General features: G+C 39.7%; 1 protein-coding gene across 1 annotated transcript in view; it reads right to left on the reverse strand.

Moving 5' to 3' along the window:
• Window positions 1-23037, reverse strand: part of LOC148830751 (fatty acyl-CoA hydrolase precursor, medium chain-like) — a 93422-nt gene that overhangs the window by 46856 nt on the left and 23529 nt on the right. The window contains exon 11 of the mRNA XM_088919968.1: window positions 2806-2955. Within this exon, the coding sequence (XP_088776094.1) occupies window positions 2806-2955 (150 nt within the window). The remainder of the gene's footprint in view (window positions 1-2805; window positions 2956-23037) is intronic.

A 23037-nucleotide genomic window follows, 5' to 3' on the forward strand; every position in this document is an offset into this window, starting at 1 on the left:
TACTTCAAGATCCCATAGAAACCCAGGGTTAGCTGTCTAAATGATTACCGCTCCGTTGCACTCAGATCAGTCATCATGAAGTGCTTTGAGTGGCTGATCAAAGCACACATCTTCTCTTCACTGCTGGACACATTGGACCCACTGCAATTTGCATACCGACGGAACAAGTCAACTGAGAACACCATCACTGCTCTACACACTACCCTCTCACACCTAGATAAAATGGCACGTATGTGAGAATGCTGTTTGGTGATTACAACTCAGCATTCAACACCATTGTACCCTCAAGGCTTGTCACCAAGCTCTGGGACCTAGGACTAAGCTCACCTCTCTGCAATTGGATCCTTGGTTTTCTGACGGGTCATCCGCAGGTGGTAAGGGTAGGCACCAATTCATCCTCCACCCTTAATCTGAACATCGGCACCCCCCAAGGCTCTGTGCTCAGCCCTCTCCTCTACTCCTTATTCACTCACGATTTTATCGCCAAGAACAAAACAAACTCCATCATTAAGTTTGCAGAACTTCTCTCTGAATACCAGTAAGACCAAGGAGTTGGTCATGGACTACAGAAAACATCAGAGGGCAGACCACGCACCCATTTACAGTACATCAGCGGGTGTGCAGCAGAGAGGGTCAACAGTTTTAAATCCCTAGGTGTTAACATCACAAAAGACTTTACCTGGTCCCACCACACCAGCCACGTAGCCAAGACAGCACGGCAGCGCCTATTCTTTCTTCACAGACTAAAGAAGTTTCTGCATGCCGACACATATCCTGCATAACTTCCACAGGTGCACTATTGAGAGTATCCCGACTGACTGCATCACTGCCTAGTATGGGAGCCGCTCCTCCTTAGAGCGCAAAGTACTGCAGAGGGTGGTGAAATCAGCACAGCACATCACCAGCTGCATGCTACCGAACATAGAGGATATCTACCTCAAGAAAGCCAGGTCTATTCTTAAGAACCCCAGTCACCCCAACCATAATCTGTTTTCTCTACTACCATCTGTAAAATGATACCAAAACATACAAAGGCCAACAGATTTCAAAACAGCTTTTTCCTTCAGGTAATAAGACTGCTAAACAGCCAATCACGGCAGCCACCAGCAATTACCCAAACGACTACTGATAAATAGTCAGTCCACTTGAAACTGATAAGGTGCAGCTGCATTTTATTTTCTTTCCCTGACACCTACTCCTACCATATTTCCATATGTTATTCATTGCATAAATCTTGTCAATTGTAAATTGTACAAATGTATTGTATTCTACCCTGTAACCTTAATTCTACCAACTTCTGTCCTATCTGTCCTTGCAAGCTTGCGGAAAAAGCATTTCATTGCCGACAACCACCGCTGTATGCTGTATTGTTGTGCATTTGATAAATAAACCTTGATTGATTGATTGATTTGATAAATAAACCTTTTGATTGATTGATTCATTTGATTGATTGATCCTCCACACTGCTAAGATCTGGACAAAATTCATCCATGATACTATATCTATAGTGTAGCTGCATCTATAGTCTATAGAAACAAATAATAAACATAATTGATATATAAATAAATATAATCTATAGAAATAAAAAAATCAAATGGGGAAAAAGGACAAATGGGGAGAGTAAGCTGAAATGCATTTAAAACTGAAAACAGGAGGTACCTATTAACACAAATGGCTGGGGGACTCTGGAACAAGCTACCCAACCATGTTGTTGAAACCGAGTACCATTGCTTCTATTAAGAAATGACTAGATCCTCAGATCAATTACTACTAAAACAAAACAAGCAATGTGGATCGAATGGCCTCAATTCCTTTGCAAAATGTTTTTATTTTCTTATGTGTTGGATACAACTATTAAAATAGACTAATGTAAATCCTGACAATTGTAAAGAAACTATTTCTAAGCTAAAATTAATCAGAGACTACAATTCTTCACAAATTGGTCGTTCCCCAAAAGCTGTCTCTAATTAGTTTTTAATCATCACATCTCACATTCTGGGTAAACTTCCAGATTAGTGCCTTATTCCTCCTTCTTTTGAGCTCAGGTTCCTCCAAATTCCAAGATCAAGTTTGACTGAAATGCAGTTATGATAGGCTGTGTCTGTATAGGAAGCTGCAGCTGTAGGAAATTGATAGTTTAATAAGTTATAGTGAGAGAAAATGAATGCTGCAATGCGTGTTAGTTGAGAACTTTCCCAAATCCACTGCAAAAGAGAGTCATGCAGGCTGAGAGAGATATGGGCAGCTGCAAGAGCTGGTGAGAGAAAGTGACAGCATCCATGTGTGCATGTGTTTGTGTGTATGCCACAAGTAATGCAGTGTGGCTGATTAGCTGAGAGCCATCAGCTGTAATGCTGCTTAAGTGTAAGGAAAAAGCTGTACAGTGTCTACTGTATGAGTGCTGTGTGACTGGGGTCATTAGAAGAAAGTTTGTTTGTCTGCTGGTGTAGCCGAGATGGTACTGTAGTCTTAATGACGCAGAGGTATATGAAATGCAACTGGAATTGAATCTATGTCATCCATCTGGGCTCTGAGAAAGCAGACTTAAAAAGCAGAGGCTGCTGGTTGCGGTTTCCAGCAGCACTTGACAGAAGCTGATGCTGATACAGATGCTGTAGGTGTGCCAGGGAGACACTGGAGTTTGACAGTGTATTCCCACACATTGTTCACTGTCATAAACAAACTCCAGCTTCCTTCATTTTTCAATATTATTATTTCAAATAACAAGCATACATTAGTTCTTATGAACTTCCCCCTTTGCATGCATAAAAATTTACTTTTACTTCTTTACATAATAAGTATTACCATCAACTTGAACATTTCCACTCCAGAAACATGCTCCAAGGACAAAGCCAACCTCATCTACGTGGTCTGCGTTTACAAAGCTGGGTCTTTTCTCTCCATAAACACTTGGGCGATGATTGAACTCATACAGGTACACTGGTACTCCAGCATCTGTGGAAAGAGACCAGAAACTGACTCTGTGAAGGTATCAAAATCACACCTGGGCGTAGAGGCTCGTTATGAAAACTGAACATATATGAAATAGGATGAGTCTGTTACAGAAGGATAATATAAAGTAATGCAATTTGTTTAAGGAACTGAATATTTTTAAGCTAATGATAATTTATAATAAATGATACTGTATATTCTCAAGGTTAACAAGATTTACATAAATGGTGACTTCTCTGTTTCCACACTCTGTATATGGTTTTAGGTATTCCTATTTCATCTGTTAGAGACACACTGAACATATTACATTGTGCTGCAGCTGCTGTCATACTGCTGTCCCATGCTCCAGAGTGATGATTGGCTGAAGAGGTAGAGGGTGGCTATGAGATTGTGGAGACAGGTGGTGCAGGCATGTGGATATTGAGACTAGAATGCTACAGTGGGAGATCATGAAAGTCAGAAAACCTCAATAAAGACAGTTTCTGAAAAAACAAATTGGCCAGCAGAGAAATGTTAAATGAGCTGGCGGAAACTGGAAAAAACACAGACTCTGCTGAGTCAGTGCCCCAGAAGAATTCATAGGAGTGTAGGTCAGAAAAATAGCAAGTGAAGAGCAAAGCAGATTTTTGCATGAATGTCAGAACAGTGACACAGTGCAGTGATCTAGCTTAAATAGACAGTTAATTAGGTAGACCGGTTCCTTGATTTATTATTAGATTGAAAGATATTTGGTCTAATTGAGAGGCATCCTGGCATCCTGACATCATTTCCACAGGCTCAGAGGAACGCTGAGAGCTTGAGTGAATGTTCAGATTGCTGTCACGGCTCTTAGTAATCAGAACTAACACCAGCGCCAGACAGACATGGCTCCCGATAATCAGAATCATGCACCTTCCAATTCTGGCAAATGCCGGCAATTAATCTAATTATCCAATCACACCTCTTAGCTATTACCACACCTCCAGGTTCTCACTATACTTAAGAATGCCTTACCTTCAGTGCAATGCTCAGTATTGGGCATTCCCGTGGAGCTCCTTCTCTCGCTTCCTGAACTGTGTCCTGTTAGTATTTGACTTACCGGATTTCGACCTGCGCTTTCCCAATGACTACAATTTCGGATTTGATGCCTCGGCTAAGTACTCCTGGCTTTTTTCCTCTTTGCTAATCCATACTTAATATCAGTACAGATACCGCATAGGGGTCCTAAACAACCTTGACTTTGTTTCACTACAGAATACTGAGCCGAAACATGGACCCCGTGGAATGCAATACAATTCACTCTGTCCTTAGTCAAAATTCTCACGCACTGATTCAGCTCCATGCATCCATTCAGCAACTGGCAGATCATGTGACCAGACTTCCTGCAGCTTGCCTGGTTCAGTTTTTCTGTGTTCAGAAGAAAGATGGTATCCTTAGACCCTGCATTGACTACAGGGGCTTAAACGAGATAACTATTAAAAACTGTTATCCTCTTCCCTTGATTCCGTCAGCTCTAGAATCAGTGTTCAGTGCCACTATATTCACAAAATTAGACCTTCGAGGCGCATACAATTTAATTTGCATTAGAGAAGGGGATGAGTGGAAAATGGCATTTATGACTACTCATGGCCACTATGAGTTCCAGGTAATGCCTTTCGGTCTGGTCAACACACCCGCAGTATTCCAAGCATTTATGAACAACATCTTTCGAGACATCATCCATAAATACCTTCTGGTCTACCTTAATGACATCTTAATCTTTTCTAACAATCCCCAAGAACACATTCACCATGTCCAAGAGGTATTATCCAGGCATATCCGCAACAAACTTTACGCCAAACGGGAGAAATGTCTGTTTCACGTTTTCAGGGTGCAATTCCTCGGCTACATCCAAATTAACAGCTATCAGGGATTGGCCAATCCCCAAGAACCTAAAGCAAATTCAATGTTTTCTCGGGTTTGCAAATTTTTACCGGCGCTTTATCCGCAATTTTGGCTCTGTGGTGGCTCCCATCACCTCACTCACATGTAAAGAACAAATTGAATCCCGAGGCTAACAAGGCTTTTCTCTACCTCTAGCACCTCTTTACTTCAGCCCCACTCCTCCATCACCCAGATCCTTCATTAACCTTTGTGGTTGAGGTTCATGCCTCAGTTCATAGTGTGGGGGCAGTTCTCTCACAAAGCCATGGGGATAAGGGAATACTCCACCCTTGCGCCTTCTTCTCCAAGAGGCTTTCTCCTGCTGAGGTAAACAATGACGTGGGTAACCATGAGTTATTAGCCATCGAGCACGCCCTTGAGGAGTGGAGACATTGGTTAGAAGGCACACAACATCCCTTTACCATCATAATGGATCACAAGAACCTGCCCTACATCCAATCGGCCAAATGTCTTAATCCCCGCCAAGTCAGATGGTCCCTATTCTTCTCCCAATTCCGCTTTGTGATCACCTACTTGCCAGGCTCCAAGAACTTGAAGGCTGATGATCTCTCATGCCTCTTTGATCCTCCTGAACTAGAAAAAGTGCCCTAACTCTTCATTGCTGCCCAGTAAGATCCTCGTTGCCATCAGATGGGATATCGAAGAGCAGGTTAGAAGTGCATTGGTTGGCAATACAGTTCCACCACAGTGCCCCCGGACAAACTTTTCATCACCAATCGGGTCCAGTCAGCAGTTTTACAATGGGGTCACGATTCCCATTTTGCCGATCACCCAGGCTCTAAGTGTATCCTCAACTTGATCTTAAGGGACGTCTGGTGGCCGTCTATGAAATCTGATGTCGGAGAGAATGTGCGAGCCTGTACCGTATGTGCCAGAGTCACAACCCCTCGGTTTAAGAAGGACGGCCTCCTTCAACCCCACCCAGTTCCCGAGCACCCCTGGTCCCACACCTCCATGGATTTCCTGACTGACCTTCCGGAGAGTCAAGGTAACACTGTAATTATGGTCATTGTGGACAGGTTTTCTAAGTCAGTCCATTTTGTTCCACTACCCACTCTACTCTACGCTTGGGAGATGGCAGACTTATTTGTTCACCATGTCTTTAGGCTCCATGGCATCCCTAAAGATGTGGTTTTGGACAGAAGCCCCCAATTCATCTCAAGATTCTGGAGAGCATTTTGCAAATCTCTGTTAGCCTTCGGGTTATCGCACACTTCGGGTTATCATCCTGAGGCCAATGGAAAGACCAAGAGAATCAACCAAAAGCTCCTGAGATTTCTAAGGGCTCATATTTTGGCCACCCAAGATGACTGGGTTTCCTTACTTCCTTACTTCCTTGAATACACACACAAGTCTCTAACCACTTCTTCTACTGTTATGTCCCCTTTCTACTGTGCTCTGGGTTATCAATCCCCTCTTCTCCCAGATTCCGACACTGAGGTCTCTTCCGTCCAGGAATATATATCCGCTCTTCAGAAGGTATGGAAGACCGCCAAACTTTCTCTCCAGAGAACAGCGCAACACTACAAGAAGTCAGCTTTCCCCATCTCTGAAAATGGCAACTTGTCTGACTTTCCACTAGGAATCTTCCCCTAAGACAATCCTCAAACAAGCTGGGACCTCGTTACATCGGCCCTCGTCACGCCTGTCTCATACCGCCTGGCTCTCCCCCCTACTCTCAGGATTCACCCTACATTCCATGTCTCTGTTCTCAAGCCTTTTCAAAGATCTCCTCTTGACAAACTACAACCTTGTCTACCTCCACCGCGACTGATTGATGGTCTACCAGCCTTCACTGTCAATAAAATCTTGGATTCTCGCTGGCATCGGGGCTCTCTTCAATACTTGGTAGACTGGGAAGGATATGGACCTGAGGAACCTTTTCTGCACCTGTTCCACACTCCTCTGAGAGTTGTGCTGACACTGGCACCCTGGTGGGGGTAGCCCAGATCCATGACATCACATACACTGAAAACTTTGGGCCCTTCACTCGTGTATTGCTGTTTGTCCAAGACCAGGCAGCCTGAGACTTACTGCTTCCAGCTGCTGGTACCCTCACCTGATACCACCAGGCTGGGTCTCACATACACAATGTCTGCAGTGCCTCACTCTCGCACTCAGGACTCTTTATCTATCAACCCAAATCTCTTCAGGGCACCTCTCTCTTGTGCCAAGACTCAGCACACTGTCTCACACTAACACATACATATAACCACTCTGGTGGGTCACTGTCATGACTCAAGTTGCGTTGTTGCAGCTATTGGAACACCCTAAACTCCTACCCTGCCACAATTGCATTCTCACACCGCAGCTACTAGTGCAACTTCCCTGTGCCTGACAGCTACTGCACACCTTCATTGTGGCTGACCACTACTGTATCCACCCCAGAGGCCGGTGGCAAGACAGACCCTACTCTCTTTCCCGATACCCTAGAGTATATCACCTAGGAAAGGGTCCCTTAATTATACCCATCATTCTGGTACTCACACTTTAAATCTTTGATATTCTGAGGATCCATTTCTTTTGTCAGTCTCCTCCTGACAAAATGCTCTTACTTTTACTGGTCCCTTTCAGGCTTCTCTCTACACAATCTCCTGCAAGACTGTCACTGTCAATCACCCCCTCTACAGGGTTATAGCTGCAGCCTCAGTCTACCTTCTACCTCACTCTCATGAGGCAGATGCACTCAGCTAACAGTGCCCTCACCAGCAGCATCTCACACCCGCTGTTGTGTTGCTTCAGCCTTACTCTCTCACTGTTGAGCTTCCACATACAGGAGACCTAATCTCTAACTTCCTCTCAGGTCAACAGCCATTTCAGAACTAATGCCTCAGTATAGTGATGGGGACTCTATACTGTAAAAAGGCACCATTCTTTGGATGAGACGTAAAACCGAGGTCCTAACTCTCTGTGGTCATTAAAAATTCCAAGGTGCTTCTTAAAAAGAATAGGGGTGTAACCCCGGTGTCTTGACCAAATTTCCCATTGCCCTTTACCAATCATGACCTCCTAGTAATCCCCACGTACAGTATGAATTGGCTTTGTCACTCTGTTTTCCTCCCAGCTGATAGCTGATGTGTGATGAGCGTTTTGGCACACTACGGCTGCCATCATGTCATCCAGGTGAATGCTGCATATTTGTGGTGGTGGGGAGTAAAGCACTTTGAGTGGAGTGTCCAGAAAAGCACTATATAATTGTAAGGAATTATTATTATCACTCACTCTCTCAGTTGTAGTTACCAAGGCAATGTATCTCTCTCTAGAGCTTTCCCCCACAATGCACACACCCCGTGCATCCTCACAATACCTTAAGAATAAAAAGGAATATGTGCTTCACCACTGCTGCTGCAGTGCAGTGCTTCAGGTGAACTGACAGGCAGGAACCCAAGCACAGGGCATTGTTTTTTTTTCATATGTATTTGGGAGAGCTGAGGGAGCAGGAAAACAGAGGATAGGCAAGGCTGACTGGAGAACAAATACAGGTAGGTGGTCTGATGAATTAAAGGCTGCCTGGGGAATCAGGCTGTCAAGGTATCTTGAAGGTACTGGGCTTTTCTGCTGGGCCAGTGCTGGTGAGTCTAGGATTTCAGTTCTGCACAGTTTTTGAGTGTAGAGCTGATTGCCAGTCAACTCATGGAAGCTCAAATGTCAGAGCACTGGTCTAACAGTGAATCGAGCATTTAATATTATCAATTGTGATCACGTTCTCATGGAGTCAACTGGAGGGCAAGAAGTTTTAAAGCCACTGCCAGCCTAGGCATGACAATATGTAGTATTTTGTGCTGCAGAAGGCCAGAGGTTCTCAAAACAGAAAACAATACCTATAAATGGGTTTTATGCTGGTAAGTATAAAGTCTCATTCTGTAGCCAGAAACCAAATATGACAGTACATGTTTCAAAGGAAACAGATTTTTTCATACCCCAGTTAAAAGTGAAAAAAACATAATTGTCTACAGATTCTGGGCTGTCATGCGATGCCTGGGTATGAATCCTGGCCAATGCTCATCCCACTGGGACAAATCTTTGTCTAATAATAAAATTTTATTTGTTTACTATGTTATAATTGTATTCATACATCACAGTATGCTTAATATTAAATTATAACTGTCATTTGACCACCAGCAAGTAAGCCAGTAGCCTACAGTATATCACCTTGGCAACCCACTAAAGCTAGCAGGTGTGAACATTGCCAGTACCTGCAGAGATCACTGCCCCAACTAGAAAACAAAAAAGCCATATATATTAACACTTTATTCTTTTACTGAACTTGTGCAAAATGTTTCTTTTAGCTTAGTGGTCACTATACATAAAGCGGTTACAAAATGGATGGATAGGTGGATGCGTTGTAACAAACGTACCAATTCAATTACAATACAGAAGACATTCTCTTCAAATGTTGTTTAGTTAATTTACTATTGATCTAAAAAGGACACAATGAGAAACTGATAACTTCTTCAGGTTTAAAAAATGTTAACACAACTACAAAGTATTCAAAATGTAGTAGTTTGCTCCTGTTAGCTTTTTAAGGCTACAGCAGCAACTCTCCATCAATTATTAAATTATAGTTGCATACTGTAATATTGCAAGTGCTTGCCATGTGAAACGCCTGGTTTCAAATCCCAGACAGTGCCCAGCACTGTGGGGAATTTTTTTCTCCAATTATATAATTTTATTTGTATATAATTGTGACTTTTATTAGTTTTGTATTGTATATCACAGTATGTTAAATACTAAATGAATGTTAAAAATAAAAGTAGGGCTATTTCACAAAGCAAAATTACTCAGCTGAATATATATAACATAGATTATTATTATAGCTTGTTGTGTACATGATGTGCTTTTTTCAGGTTACATCCACATTAGAATAATTTTATCTTAACATTAATTTCAGCAACAAGTAATTTGGAAACAATTTTACTTTAGATTTTGATTTATGAACAATATATTTAAGACATACTGTACTAGCCTTAAAACCATACACTATCATACTGTATTCACTGTATTTACAGTATATTTATACAGGATACTGATCATACCGCAGTTCATTGACTTGTAAGCTATTGTTTTGGCATATCTGTGGTTGTGATGTTTATGTGTGGCACACTGGGGATTGTAATTGTTGTCACGTATTCGATTCACATGACTGACATTTTAAAAAAATAGTATAAGCTGTGAAGGAAATGTTATGTTTTAAATAGAACATACCTTAATAAAAAAGACTAACTCAATAATTGGACCACCTTTAATTGCACAAATAATGTGCTGTAGAAAGTAGTGTTTTGTGATGCATTTACCTTAAGATATACAGTAACTGTTATGCTGTAGTCCTGAGGCTTTAGGGCTGTGGTGAAGGGCAAGCCGAGTTCCAGGTGCGGGCTCACTGAGGAGCCTCCCTTGGGAGTTTTTGGAAATGCTATTGAGATGACTTAAATTGTGTGCTGTCTGTACTCCCACCTCTAGTTCACCTCCTGTACCGACCCAGGTTCTCTACCACACGGCATCCCATCAATCACATTACTATTCTGAACCTGATATGAGTGTGAGTAGACAGAGTATTGCAACTATCACTAGACCTAGATTAGAACTCAGATGCTCCTTTAAGGGCTCCTGTGTTGACAATTTAATCTCCATTCCACTGGTAAACCTAAATCAGTTAAAACATGAAACTACCATAAAATTATCACTGTTAAATGTTTGCTCACTAGGAAACAAAATAGTCCTGGTTAATTATATGATGCTTGATACCAACTCTGACCTGTGCCTAGTAACAGAAACCTGGCTTAGACCCACTGAAACTATTCCTTTAGTTGAAGGCTCACCTAATGGCTATACTTTTCTACAGAAAGCTCTTTGCTCAGTGCGTGGAGGTGGCCTAGCAGCCATCTTCAGTGAGTCCCTAAGAATTGAATTAAAAACTATTAATGACTTTCACACATTTGAAGCAATGCTTCTTAAAATGGCACCCGAATCATCTACATACATTCTTTTAGTGTACAGACCCCCAGGACCATATGCATTGTTTCTTGCCGAATTTGGTAAACTGCTCTCTGACTTAGTTATTAAATTAGACAGTGTTAGACAGACACCTTCAGTAAACATTTCCTGTCTCTCCTTGACTCTGTACATTGTAGTCAGCATATAAGAGGACCAAAACACATATATAATCATACACTAGACTTAATTATCACTCATAGAGATGATATTCATCATGTACTAGTCCATCCCATCAATAACTCTTTTTCTGACCACTCTTTAATTACTTTTGAGATTTGACTGTCCTTGATAGCTGCCAAGGAGAAGACTATTTCAACATGACACATCAACGGGGGTACTTCATTAAATTTCAAGAACACGATGAACAATGCTAGCTTTATCTCCAGTAGTAACATTCATGAAATCACACATAACTATAATTATGTGGTCAGACAGGCCCTTGAAGAAATTGCCCCGTTAAAGACTAAGGTAGTCAAAACCGCTAGACACTCTCCATGGTATAATGATCACACACAATCCCTTAAACAGGAGTGCCGTAAACTAGAAAGCAAATGGAGGTCTACTAGTTTGCAAGTATTCAAGTCGGCATGGACTGATAGCCTGCAACAATATAAGAAAGCTCTATATAGAGTTCATTCAGCTTAGTACTCTGAACTTATAGAAAGCAATAAAAATAACCCTCGCTACAATAGACAATAGCTAATCTTACAAATAAGACCGATTCTATAGCACCATCTAACTTTAGTAGTGACGATTTCATTAGCTTCTTTAGCGATAAAATTAACACGATCAGACTTTAAACCCAATCAAATAAGCTGCAAAAGAGCACTCCTTTAGTGTTTTTCAATTAGTTAATGAACAAGAACTCAAGAAATTAATCATTAAAACAAAGCCAACCACCTGTCCGCTAGATCCCATTCCTACTCAGCTAGTCAAAGATTCCCTCGAAGTACTGGCAGGACCTATAATTAGTATGATGAACACAGTCCTTGCATCAGGTATTGTACCTGACCAAATTAAGGTAGCGGTTGTTCTTTACAACTACAGGTCTGTCTCAAACGTCCCATTTCTATCTAAAATTCTTGAGAGAATAGTTGTGGCCCAACTTCAATCATATCTGAACTCAAATAATATACTTGAGAAATTCCAGTATGGTTTCTGCCCAGGCCACAGCACTGAAACTGCATTAACAAGAGTCTTAAATTATATTCTGTTAGCTACTGGCGCGTGGAATTCAACAGTACTTGTGCTTTTAGATCTTAGTTCTTCCTTTGACACACCTGACAACTCTGTTTTGTTACACAGGCTTGAGTTTGAGGTTGGCTTATGTTGAACCATCCTTAGGTGGTTTACTTCATATTTAACTAATCGCTTTCATTATGTTCAAATATCTAATAATTGTACTGCTTCGTCAATGTCACCAGTTCAATTTGGGGTACCACAGGGATCAGTGCTGGGACTGATATTGTTCTCTCTCTACATGCTGCCACTAGGTAGGATAATACGAAAACAATATTAACTTTCATTAATATGCTGATTACACTTATATACATTTCATTTACACCTAATGACAACTCTTCTATTATCACTTTAGTTAATTGCATTAATGAAATAAAGACTTATTAAAACGTTTTGTTACTCAACTCTGATAAAACTGAGGTTCTGTTGTTTGGAGGCAACAATACTGATAGGACTACTATAACTTCAGCACTTAACTCGAATTAAATTTGCCTCAAAGACTCAGCGCATAACCTGGGCGTCATATTAGACACAAGGCTCTCATTTTTCATGTTAAAACAGTTTTGAAAACATGCTTCCTACAGTTAAGAAATATTGCAAAACTAAGGCCGTTTCTCTCCACTCAAGACACAGAGAAATTAATACATGTTCTTGTATACAGCAGGTTAGACTACTGCAATGCCCTACTATCAGTGAGCACCCACCACTCTTTCAACACCTTACAGTAAATTCAGAATGCAGAAGCTAGAATTGTTACTAGGAGCAGAAAGTACAACCATTTATATATACAGTATATACCATACTTAGCTCTCTTCATTGGCTTCCTGTCAGGTACAGGGCGGACTTCAAAATCCTTCTACTTACAAGGCTCTCAGAGGTCAGGCACCTGTCTATCTAATGGAACTTATTAATGTATACCATCCAAGTCGCATGCTTAGATCACATAATGCAGGTCTTCTTCACATTCCACACATTAATAAAAAAAACAGTTGGCGTTAAAGCCTTTAGTTACAGGGCCCGTAGCTTATAGAACAGTCTCCCACCCTATATTCGGGATGCCGAGTCAATCTCAGTATTCAAATCCAGACTGAATACTGTACTGTATACAGTATGTATATGTATATTTAATGTCTTTACTGTGCCCATTTAAGTATTGAATATTTTTATGGAATTTTACCACTGAAGGGAAATCTTAGTAGCTGAGCATAAAAAGAATAGGAGCATAACGCGTGTGAAGGCCATAAACGATATTAATTCTGGAACGTAAACATACAGTATTACAGTATGTAAACTTTACATGGCTGGTCTTGGTAAAGAAAAAATACACATCAGTATTCCATTTCTCCCTAAATCTTTTAAGCATCGAAGTCTTTAACTAAGTGAAATAACGTGTATAAAAAGTGGTAGTTTTAAGCTTTTCTGCGAATACGCTCGATACCGGAGCAAACAAGCATACTTTTAGAATTTGATTAATAGGGAATATAATATGGAATCGAGTATCTAAAGAAATTAATAACAATATAATTATATTCATGTACTACAACACAATAGTACACGTTGTACAATGTCTCTTGACATAATGAGAATAAACAGCCATCTGAGGATAGTAAATTAAATGCATGTATTTTATAAAAACCTATGTAATCTATCTACTTCCTTTTCTTGTTACAATGGAATATTTCCACCCTTTAGTAATGGATAAGAGCTGTTACAATTGTTGTTAAAAGCCACACCTTCATGCATATTGCGAGCAGAATATCTTTACCTGAACTGAATAGCGTTGATTGATGTGGTATTGATGGATATCTATAAATATTGAGAACAAGTGACCGTGCCAATTTCACCAAGCAAAGCGAAATATACTGTAGTATAAACTGAGTTGCTTTTCGTTTAGGATAGCGACCAGAGTCCCTTATTATAAAATGGGATTTCTAACCATTACCAATTCTGAATACTGTAAGTTTTTACTAGAACCTATTAGTCCTACTGTACCAATATAGAAAAGCACATATTAAATTTGGGAAATTTGGTTTTTGAACAGTCCTCATATCAACGATGCCTATACTATTTTCCTCTACAGTATGCTAATCTATTTTAGCGCATTCGCCCCGGGCAGCGGCCGAAGAGCGCCCAGCTGGGGAACGCGGTGAGGGGCAGGACAGGAGTGGAAGTGGTCAGGGCGGGGTATAGGAAGGCCGCTGACTAGTGCAGCTGTCCCACAGTGAAACGGGGGTACAGTCTGGGGAGATCACCCAATTTCCATGTAAAGAGTTCCCTGGTTCTGCACCCCTGGGTGTTTCTCTCTTTCTGTCTCGCTCTCTCTCTCTCTCTCGCTCGCCCTCTCTCAATTTCAATTCAATTCAATTCAATTCAATTCAAGGTGCTTTATTAGCATGACCGATGGGCACAATCAGTGTTGCCAAAGCAAATAAAATAATGAGATTCACAAGAAACAAAACAAAAAATAAAAGTAATATCAAATCTACAGACATATTACAGACATTTACAACAAAGACATATTATAAAATATTGACATATACTGTAGACAGAAGGAGCATTATTGAGAGACAGGCTCACTGTTCCTCAGGCTGTGACAGGAGATCACATACTGGGCTGCCAGTTCCACTGAGTTCCCTCCTCCTTCTCCCAGTAGGATTAAGACCCGTTGTGATTCTGGCAGGTGTGGGAACTCTGGGATTAGATTTCTGAATTTAGGGAAGAATGTTTCTCTAATCCCAGAGTATCTGTCACAGTGCAGTAGGAAGTGCACCTCTGTCTCTATTTCTCCCTGCTGGCAGTGGGAGCACAGCCTGTCCTCTCTGGGCAGCCAGGTCTGCCTGTGTCACCCAGTTTCTATGGCCAGGCTGTGGTCACTGAGCTTGTACTTCGTCAGGGTCTGTTTCTTTTTGTTGTTTCTTATCTTGGTCAAATATTTGGCTAGTGTGTATTGTCTGTTTAGGGTTCTGTAGCATTCCACATGGCTGGGCAGCTTGTTCCCCCCCTCCCGCCCCTTTCTGTGTACAGTAGAGCCTCCTGTCTTGGCTGGTGGAGCTCATACAGCTGTGTCTGGAGAGAATCCAGGGTATCAGCTTCAACCACACAGCTGGGCAGCTTGTTCCCCCCTCCCGCCCCTCTCTGTGTACAGTAGAGCCTCCTGTCCTGACTGGTGGAGCTCATACAGCTGTGTCTGGAGAGAATCCAGGGTATCAGCTTATGAGCACTCTGTGATTAAATTAATTCTCATTACATTATCATTCCCACTGTGCATAACAAGGAAGATTAATAAACATAAGGTTGTTAAATGACAATCTATTGTATATCTCATGGCTAAATAGTCAAGTCTAACCAAAAGAGAAAACATTGACTTTATTTAAACCCAAGCAAATGTATTAATGGTTTTTAATTACCATACTTTTATGGTACATGACTTTGCTATAATGTATTTAAAAATAAAAACGATTGCAATTGGCGAGCCTGTAGCTTTTTCACGAAACCTCCTAGAGTAACGAAATTCTTACGTTGTACAGCTTTTCAGCTAAATATACAGTATTTATCACTTACGCCTGAAATTGGAGCTGCTCGCCGAGCGGTGAATAGCAACTAATAAGCAGTGAAAACATTTGTCTTTCCGTGGGGAGATGAGAATCTGATCTGATCTGCAAAGCCCTTTGGCTACAAAACTAAAAATAAGATACACTACAGACATTCACAACAGCGACATATCATAAAACATATACATATATTGTTAAATTATTACTTGTTTTTCAGGAAGTTAAAAAACACTTGAATTACTTATCCAGTCTCTCGAAATAAAATTATTTTTCAAGCAATGTAATGCAAGATGCTTTCTAACGTTGGGCAACATGTTTTTTTTTTAATCTAACATTGATAGATTAAAAAATCATTCCTAATAGCAATTATTTACCTGCATAAACTTATAAAGGTTGTATTTTCACACAGTGAAGAGGTCTTTTTTAGTTATACAGTAGTTGTGCAAGCTCTGGTAAGTGTGTCTTTTTTGATAAGTTTCAAAGGGAATGTTCAGGGGGCATGTACGGTTAGAATGTGTTCATTGTCTTCCAAAGAAAGACGGGTTCCTTTCGCTGAAGGCAGGAGACATTAGAAGCTTGCCACACCTGGACTGTTACACCAACTCATTAGCAAGTTAAAGCTATCCCATTGAGGAGCCGGGCTCAATAATTGTTTTGTTCCTTGATTTTCTGATCTGCAAGGCCATTTGGCTGCAGCGAATGTGAATTCTGTCTGGCATTGCCAGATTGTGAAAAAATAAAAGTATTTAAATCAAGATGGGGGATAAGGGAGTCATCTCTATGACAATCTCCCTTACAAAATTAATGTGAAACAAAACAAAAACTAAAAATAAGATGCAATCTACAGACATTCACAACATAGACATATCTTAAAACATTTACATATATTGTTAAATTATTTCTTTAAATATGTACTTTAAGTTACTGAAACAGCCAGTTAATAAAATCATTGCAATTTTGTTCTCGTTTGGAGGTGGCGATATTCTGACAACAATTGATTTAAAGACAATCTGTCAAAGTGCAATGAAATACAATATTACGCTGGGTAAACGTTCCGAGGTCAAATTCTTCCGCAACGGGGGTACCTTTAAAGGTCTAAGCCGGAACACATCATTATATCTAATTTTTGATTCTCTCTTCCAAACGAGAACAAAATTGTGACAATTTTATTAACAGGCTGTTTTAGTAAATCAAGGTATTTATTTAAAGTAATAATTTAACAATAAATGTAAATGTTTTATGATATTTCGCTGTTGTGAATGTCTGTAAAGTGTATCTTATTTTTAGTTTTGGTTTTAGTTTTGTAGCTAAGGGCTACATTATCATTACATTATCATTCTCACAAGGAAGATTAATAAACATAGACATAAACATAATCTCATGGCTAAATAGTCAAGTCTAGCCAAAAGAGAAAACATCAACTTTATTTAAACTCCAACGAAAGTATTGATGGTTTTTAATTACTGTACTTTTATGGAACATGACTTTGTCAAAATGTATTGCAAAATAAAAATAATTGCAATTGGCACGCCTGTAGCTTTTTCTTACGCCTGTAGCCTGTAGCTGAAAAGGCAGTTAAAACATTTGTCTGTCTTTCCATGTGGGGAAGGGGGACTGTCTTTGATTGGAAAGCACGACTATTCTACTCTGAGAATGCCCGTTGTCTTTTCACTGATAAACTTGTGTTAACAGAAACCACAGTATGCTTAAGTATGCTTAAGAGTTGTCAGACTGGTTTTTATTTATTTTTTGGCACAGGTCAGGTCTGTTTTTTTCTGGAAAAACATAATTCTGGTCTTGTCCAGATTGACTGGATAAGTAATTCAAGTGTTTTTTAACTTCCTGAAAAACAAGTAATAATTTAACAATATATGTAAATGTTTTATGATATGTCGCTGTTGTGAATGTCTGTAGAGTGTGTCTTATATTTAGTTTTGTAGCCAAAGGGCCTTGCAGATCAGATCAGATTCTCTTCCCCCCACAGAAAGACAGACAAATGTTTTCACTGCTTATTAGTCGCTATTCACCGCGCGGCGAGCAGCTCCAATTTCAGGCGTAAGCGATAAATACTGTATATTTAGCTGAAAAGCTGTACAACGTAAGAATTTCGTTACTCTAGGAGGTTTCGTGAAAAACCAACAGGTGTGCCAATTGCAATCGTTTTTATTTTTAAATACATTATAGCAAAGTCATATACCATAAAAGTATGGTAATTAAAAACCATGAATACTTTTGCTTGGGTTTAAATAAAGTCGATGTTTTCTCTTTTGGCTAGACTGGACTATTTAGCCATGAGATATACAATAGATTGTCATTAAACAATCTTATGTTTATTAATAATTCTTGTTATGCACAGTGGGAATGATAATGTAATGAGAATTAATTTAATCACAGAGTGCTCATAAGCTGATACCCTGGATTGTCTCCAGACACAGCTGTACGAGCTCCACCAGTCAGGACAGGAGGCTCTACTGTACACAGAAAGGGGCGGGAGGGGGGGAACAAGCTGCCCAGCTGTGTGGAATGCTACAGAACCCTAAACAGACAATACACACTGGCCAAATATTTGACCAAGATAAGAAACAACAAAAAGAAACAGACCCTGAAGAAGTACAGGCTCAGTGACCACAGCCTGGCCATAGAAACTGGGCGACACAGGCAGACCTGGCTGCCCAGAGAGGACAGGCTGTGCTCCCACTGCCAGCAGGGAGAAATAGAGACAGAGGTGCACTTCCTACTGCACTGTGACAGATACTCTGGGATTAGAGAAACATTCTTCCCTAAATTCAGAAATCTAATCCCAGAGTTCCCACACCTGCCAGAATCACAACGGGTCCCAATCCTACTGGGAGAAGGAGGAGGGAACTCAGTGGAACTGGCAGCCAAGTATGTGATCTCCTGTCTGAGGAACAGTGAGCCTGTCTCCCAATAATGCTCCTTCTGTCTATAGTACATGTCAATATTTTATAATATGTCTTTGTTGTAAATGCCTGTAATATGTCTGTAGATTTGATATTACTTTTAGTTTTTTGTTTTGTTTCTTGTGAATCTCATTATTTTATTTGCTTTGGCAGCACTGATTGTACCCATCTGTCATGCTAATAAAACACCTTGAATTGAATTGAAATTGAGAGAGGGTGAGCGTGAGAGAGAGAGAGAGCGAGACAGAAAGAGAGAAACACCCAGGGGTGCAGAACCAGGGAACTCTTTACATGGAAAATGGGTGATCTCCCCAGACTGTACCCCCGTTTCACTGTACTCCTATACCTCGCCCTGACCACTTCCACTCCTGTCCTGCCCCTCACCACGTACCCCAGCCGGGCACTCTTCAGCCGCTGCCAGGGGAGAATGTGCTATAATAGATTAGCATACTGTAGAGGAAAACATTATAGACATTGTTGATATGAGGACTTTTGAAACCAAATTTCCCAAATTGAATATGTGCTTTTCTATATTGGTACAGTAGGACTAATAGGTTCTAGTAAAAACTTACAGTATTCAGAATTGGTAATGGTTAGAAATCCCATTTTATAATAAGGGACTCTGGTCGCTATCCTAAACGGAAAGCAACTCAGTTTATACTACAATATATTTCGCTTTGCTTGGTGAAATTGGCATGGTCACTTGTTCTCAATATTTATAGATATCCATCAATACCACATCAATCAACGCTATTATCAGTTCAGGTAAAGATATTCTGCTCGCAATATGCATGAAGGTGTGGCTTTTAACAGCAATTGTAACAGCTCTTATTCGTTACTAAAGGGTGGAAATATTCCATTGTAACAAGAAAAGAAAGTAGATGCGGTGCGGACATTATTTTTATTTAATTTGTTTAATCTTTTTTCATAACTTGAATTTATGTAGTAGTATGTACCCCTGACGATATTTTTGTTTTGAATTGTTATATGTACTCTTGTTTGTATTGTAATGTTTGTTCTTTTGTTAAGCATCAATAAAATTAAAAAAAAGAAAAGGAAGTAGATAGATTACATAGGTTTTTACATAATACATGCATTTAATTTACTATCCTCAGATGACTGTTTATTCTCATTATGAGAGCTTGCTTTGTTGGAATTAGCTTGCTAATTCCAACTGAATAAATTAATTTTTTCCTCAAATATAACAAAGAGAATTATGTTTAGGGAGAAATGATTTTTTCAAAGAAATGTTTGTTAAAAGAAAAGACATGGCAGTGGCTGGATTTGAACAGCCAACCTCTCACTTACAAGTCCGGCACTTAGACCACAGAGACATTGTACAGCGTGTACTATTGTGTTGTAGTACATGAATATAATTATATCGTTATTAATTTCTTTAGATACACGATTCCATATTATATTCCCTATTAATCAAATTCTAAAAGTATGCTTGTTTGCTCCGGTATCGAGCGTATTCGCAGAAAAAAGCTTAAAACTACCACTTTTTATACATGTTATTTCACATGTTAGTTAAAGACTTCGATGCTTAAAATGTATAGGAAGAAATGGAATACTGATGTGTATTTTTTCTTTAAAGTACCGAGACAAGCCATATACAGTTTACATACTGTAATACTGTATGTTTATGTTCCAAAATTAATATTGTTTATGGCCTTCACACGCGTTATGCTCCTATTCTTTTTATGCTCAGCTACTAAGATTTCCCTTCAGTGGTAAAATTCCATATAAATATTCAATACTTAAACGGGCATAGTAAAGATATTAAATATACATATACATACTGTATACAGTACAGTTTGCATACAGTAATATGTTTATGTTCCTAAATCAATATCTTTTATGAGCATGTGAAAGGCATGGTGAATCGGAGATTCTCAAAAATTACTGTACTTTGCATAATTGGAAACAAATGCATGATTGGATCAACAAAATGCTGTGGTGGTACTTTTACGAAGACAGTCAATGAAAAAAAGAATGTGGACCAGGGCAATACTTTGAGTTTACAGCTTGTCCAAGGTCATTCATTATAAATACTATTAGTAATATCTTCGGTAAAGACTTTGATGGCGACAGCTCAAACATGAGAGGTTGAGCTTTATTAGCTCCACCTTGCGGAAGCTCTGGATACTATTATTTTACTTGCGGTAACATGCGGTATCATGCGGTACTATATGAGAATATACGGTAACTTGCGTTACACCGCGAGAAGCGCACCGCAAAATAATGCGGTATCGCCCGCTTGTTTTGAATGGCTGAATCTGTATTCTGTCTACCAAGGGAATTCACTTTGGTAGTTTTCACAGTGGTGTATATTCCGCCGCAGACAAATATCACAAGGGCATTGGATGAATTACATGGACATCTCAACATGAGAATACACACCCTGAGTGGGGCATTCATCATAGCGGGTGATTTCAACGGCGGAAACTTGAAGAGAACAATGCCTAATCTACATCAACATATCAACTGCCCGATGCGTGGAACAAACACATTGGATAAGGTTTACACTCCCTTCCCAATGGTAACAAAGCCCTCCCCCAGCCTCCTTTCAGCAAATCCGATCACACCTCCATTCTTCTACTTTCTGTTTACAAGCAGAAGCTTAAACAGGAGAGGCCAGCATTAAGAGCCATTCAGCGCTGGTCGGATGAATCAGATTTTATATTAAGTCACTGTTTTGCTACCACTGAGTGGCAGATCTTCTGTGAAGCTGCCTCAATTTCTTACACTTGGATAAGAAAGGAACATATGTGACATTGCTGTTTGTAGATTACAGCTCAGCATTTAAATCAAAATGCAATTTAAATCTATATAAATGTTTATATTGTAACGCATAGGTGACTATTCATTGTTCTTAAAATGACTTAAATTCGATCATGTTAAGATATTTAGAAATATAAATTTGTTTGGTGCGAGTGAAGTTTTATTTCATCTCTGACCCAGGGAAAAGTTTTATTTTTTCAAAGAAATGTTTGTTAAAAAAAAAAGTAATGGCTCCGGCTGGATTCAAACACCCAACGTGGGATGTGTGAGTCGGGAAGCTAACCTGCAGCACAGTGTTGAAAAAGCCCTACAGAAACAGTATCAACAGACAATGTACAGTGTGTACTATTCTTGTGTTGTGGTAAATGAATATAATTATATAGTTATTAATTTCTTTAGATACACGATTCCATATTATATTCCCTTTTAATCAAATTCTAAAAGTATGCTTGTTGACTCCGGTATCACGTCAGTTAAAGACTTTGATGCTGAAAATGTTTAGGGAGAAATGGAATACTGGTGTGTATTATTTCTTTAAAGTACCGAGACCAGCCATATACTGTATGTTTATGTTCCAAAATTAATTTAGTTTATGGCCTTCACACGCGTTACAGTATGCTCCTATTCTTTTTATGCTCAGCGACTAAGATTTCCCTTCAGTGGTAAAATTCCATATAAATATTCAATACTTAAACGGGCACAGTAAAGACATTTAAATCTTTCTACGACCGACCAACGGACCACGAGTGCCCCTGTCAGTCAACCAATCACGTACCGCGGTATTTTGCGTCATCACGCGTCACGATGCGCGAGGCCGTAGCCAATTACCTCCGGTACCTGTCTGTGCCGCGCACTTTGAATGGCTGCATCTGTATATATTTTCCAAGATAATTCAAAATATTAAAGGGTACTTCCATTCCAGGAAGACATTGATCTTGACTTCCATTCTGGAGGTGGGATCAGATAAGTTAGTGATTAAGTTAGGCTTTGATGCAGAAAATGTTTACGGAGAAGGTGGAATACCTTTGTGTACTTTTTTATTTTTAGCTACTAGATCCTATATATACAGCATGGACCCTATATTTATATTAATAAGTTCATCAAATAATAAAATGTATGATCTTCTGAGATGTTATACCTATATATCACAAAAAGGAAGAGAAAATAGACCTTGTGCAGGGCTAAAAAAGGGAAGCCACGAACACAACAGCCAGAAGCCCAAAACGCTAAGCAAGTATCCAAAATCCAGAAAACGAGTAATAAGTAAAAAAACCAGTAGAGGGTAGTAGAAGCAAGACAACAAATTAAAATCCGAAAGGCGAGAGAGATAACCAAGAAACAGGTAAAAGTCAGTAAACAATCCACAATGAGAGAAGACAAGAGAGACAACATGCACTACAGGAGCTCAGGGAGACTAAGCACAATAATGAGCAAGGAAGAAGGGAAAGAGAGGAACTAAAATAGTGATGGCGGAGAAAAGTGATAGGATAATTACTTACGGCATAAGCATTTGTGAAAGCTGGTGGGTGTGGGTATGTGAGAGTAAGTGGAAAGCATGCGTGTGGGAATATGAGCGCATGTGGAATGCATTACACTATGTTAATTTTATTTTCAGCTACCAAAAGTTCCCTTTAGTTACATAATTCCATATTAATATTCAATATTAAGTGGAT

The sequence above is a fragment of the Atractosteus spatula genome, chromosome 7, assembly GCF_055471065.1.
Source record: "Atractosteus spatula isolate fAtrSpa1 chromosome 7, fAtrSpa1.hap1, whole genome shotgun sequence".
In the NCBI taxonomy this organism is placed as follows: domain Eukaryota; kingdom Metazoa; phylum Chordata; class Actinopteri; order Semionotiformes; family Lepisosteidae; genus Atractosteus; species Atractosteus spatula.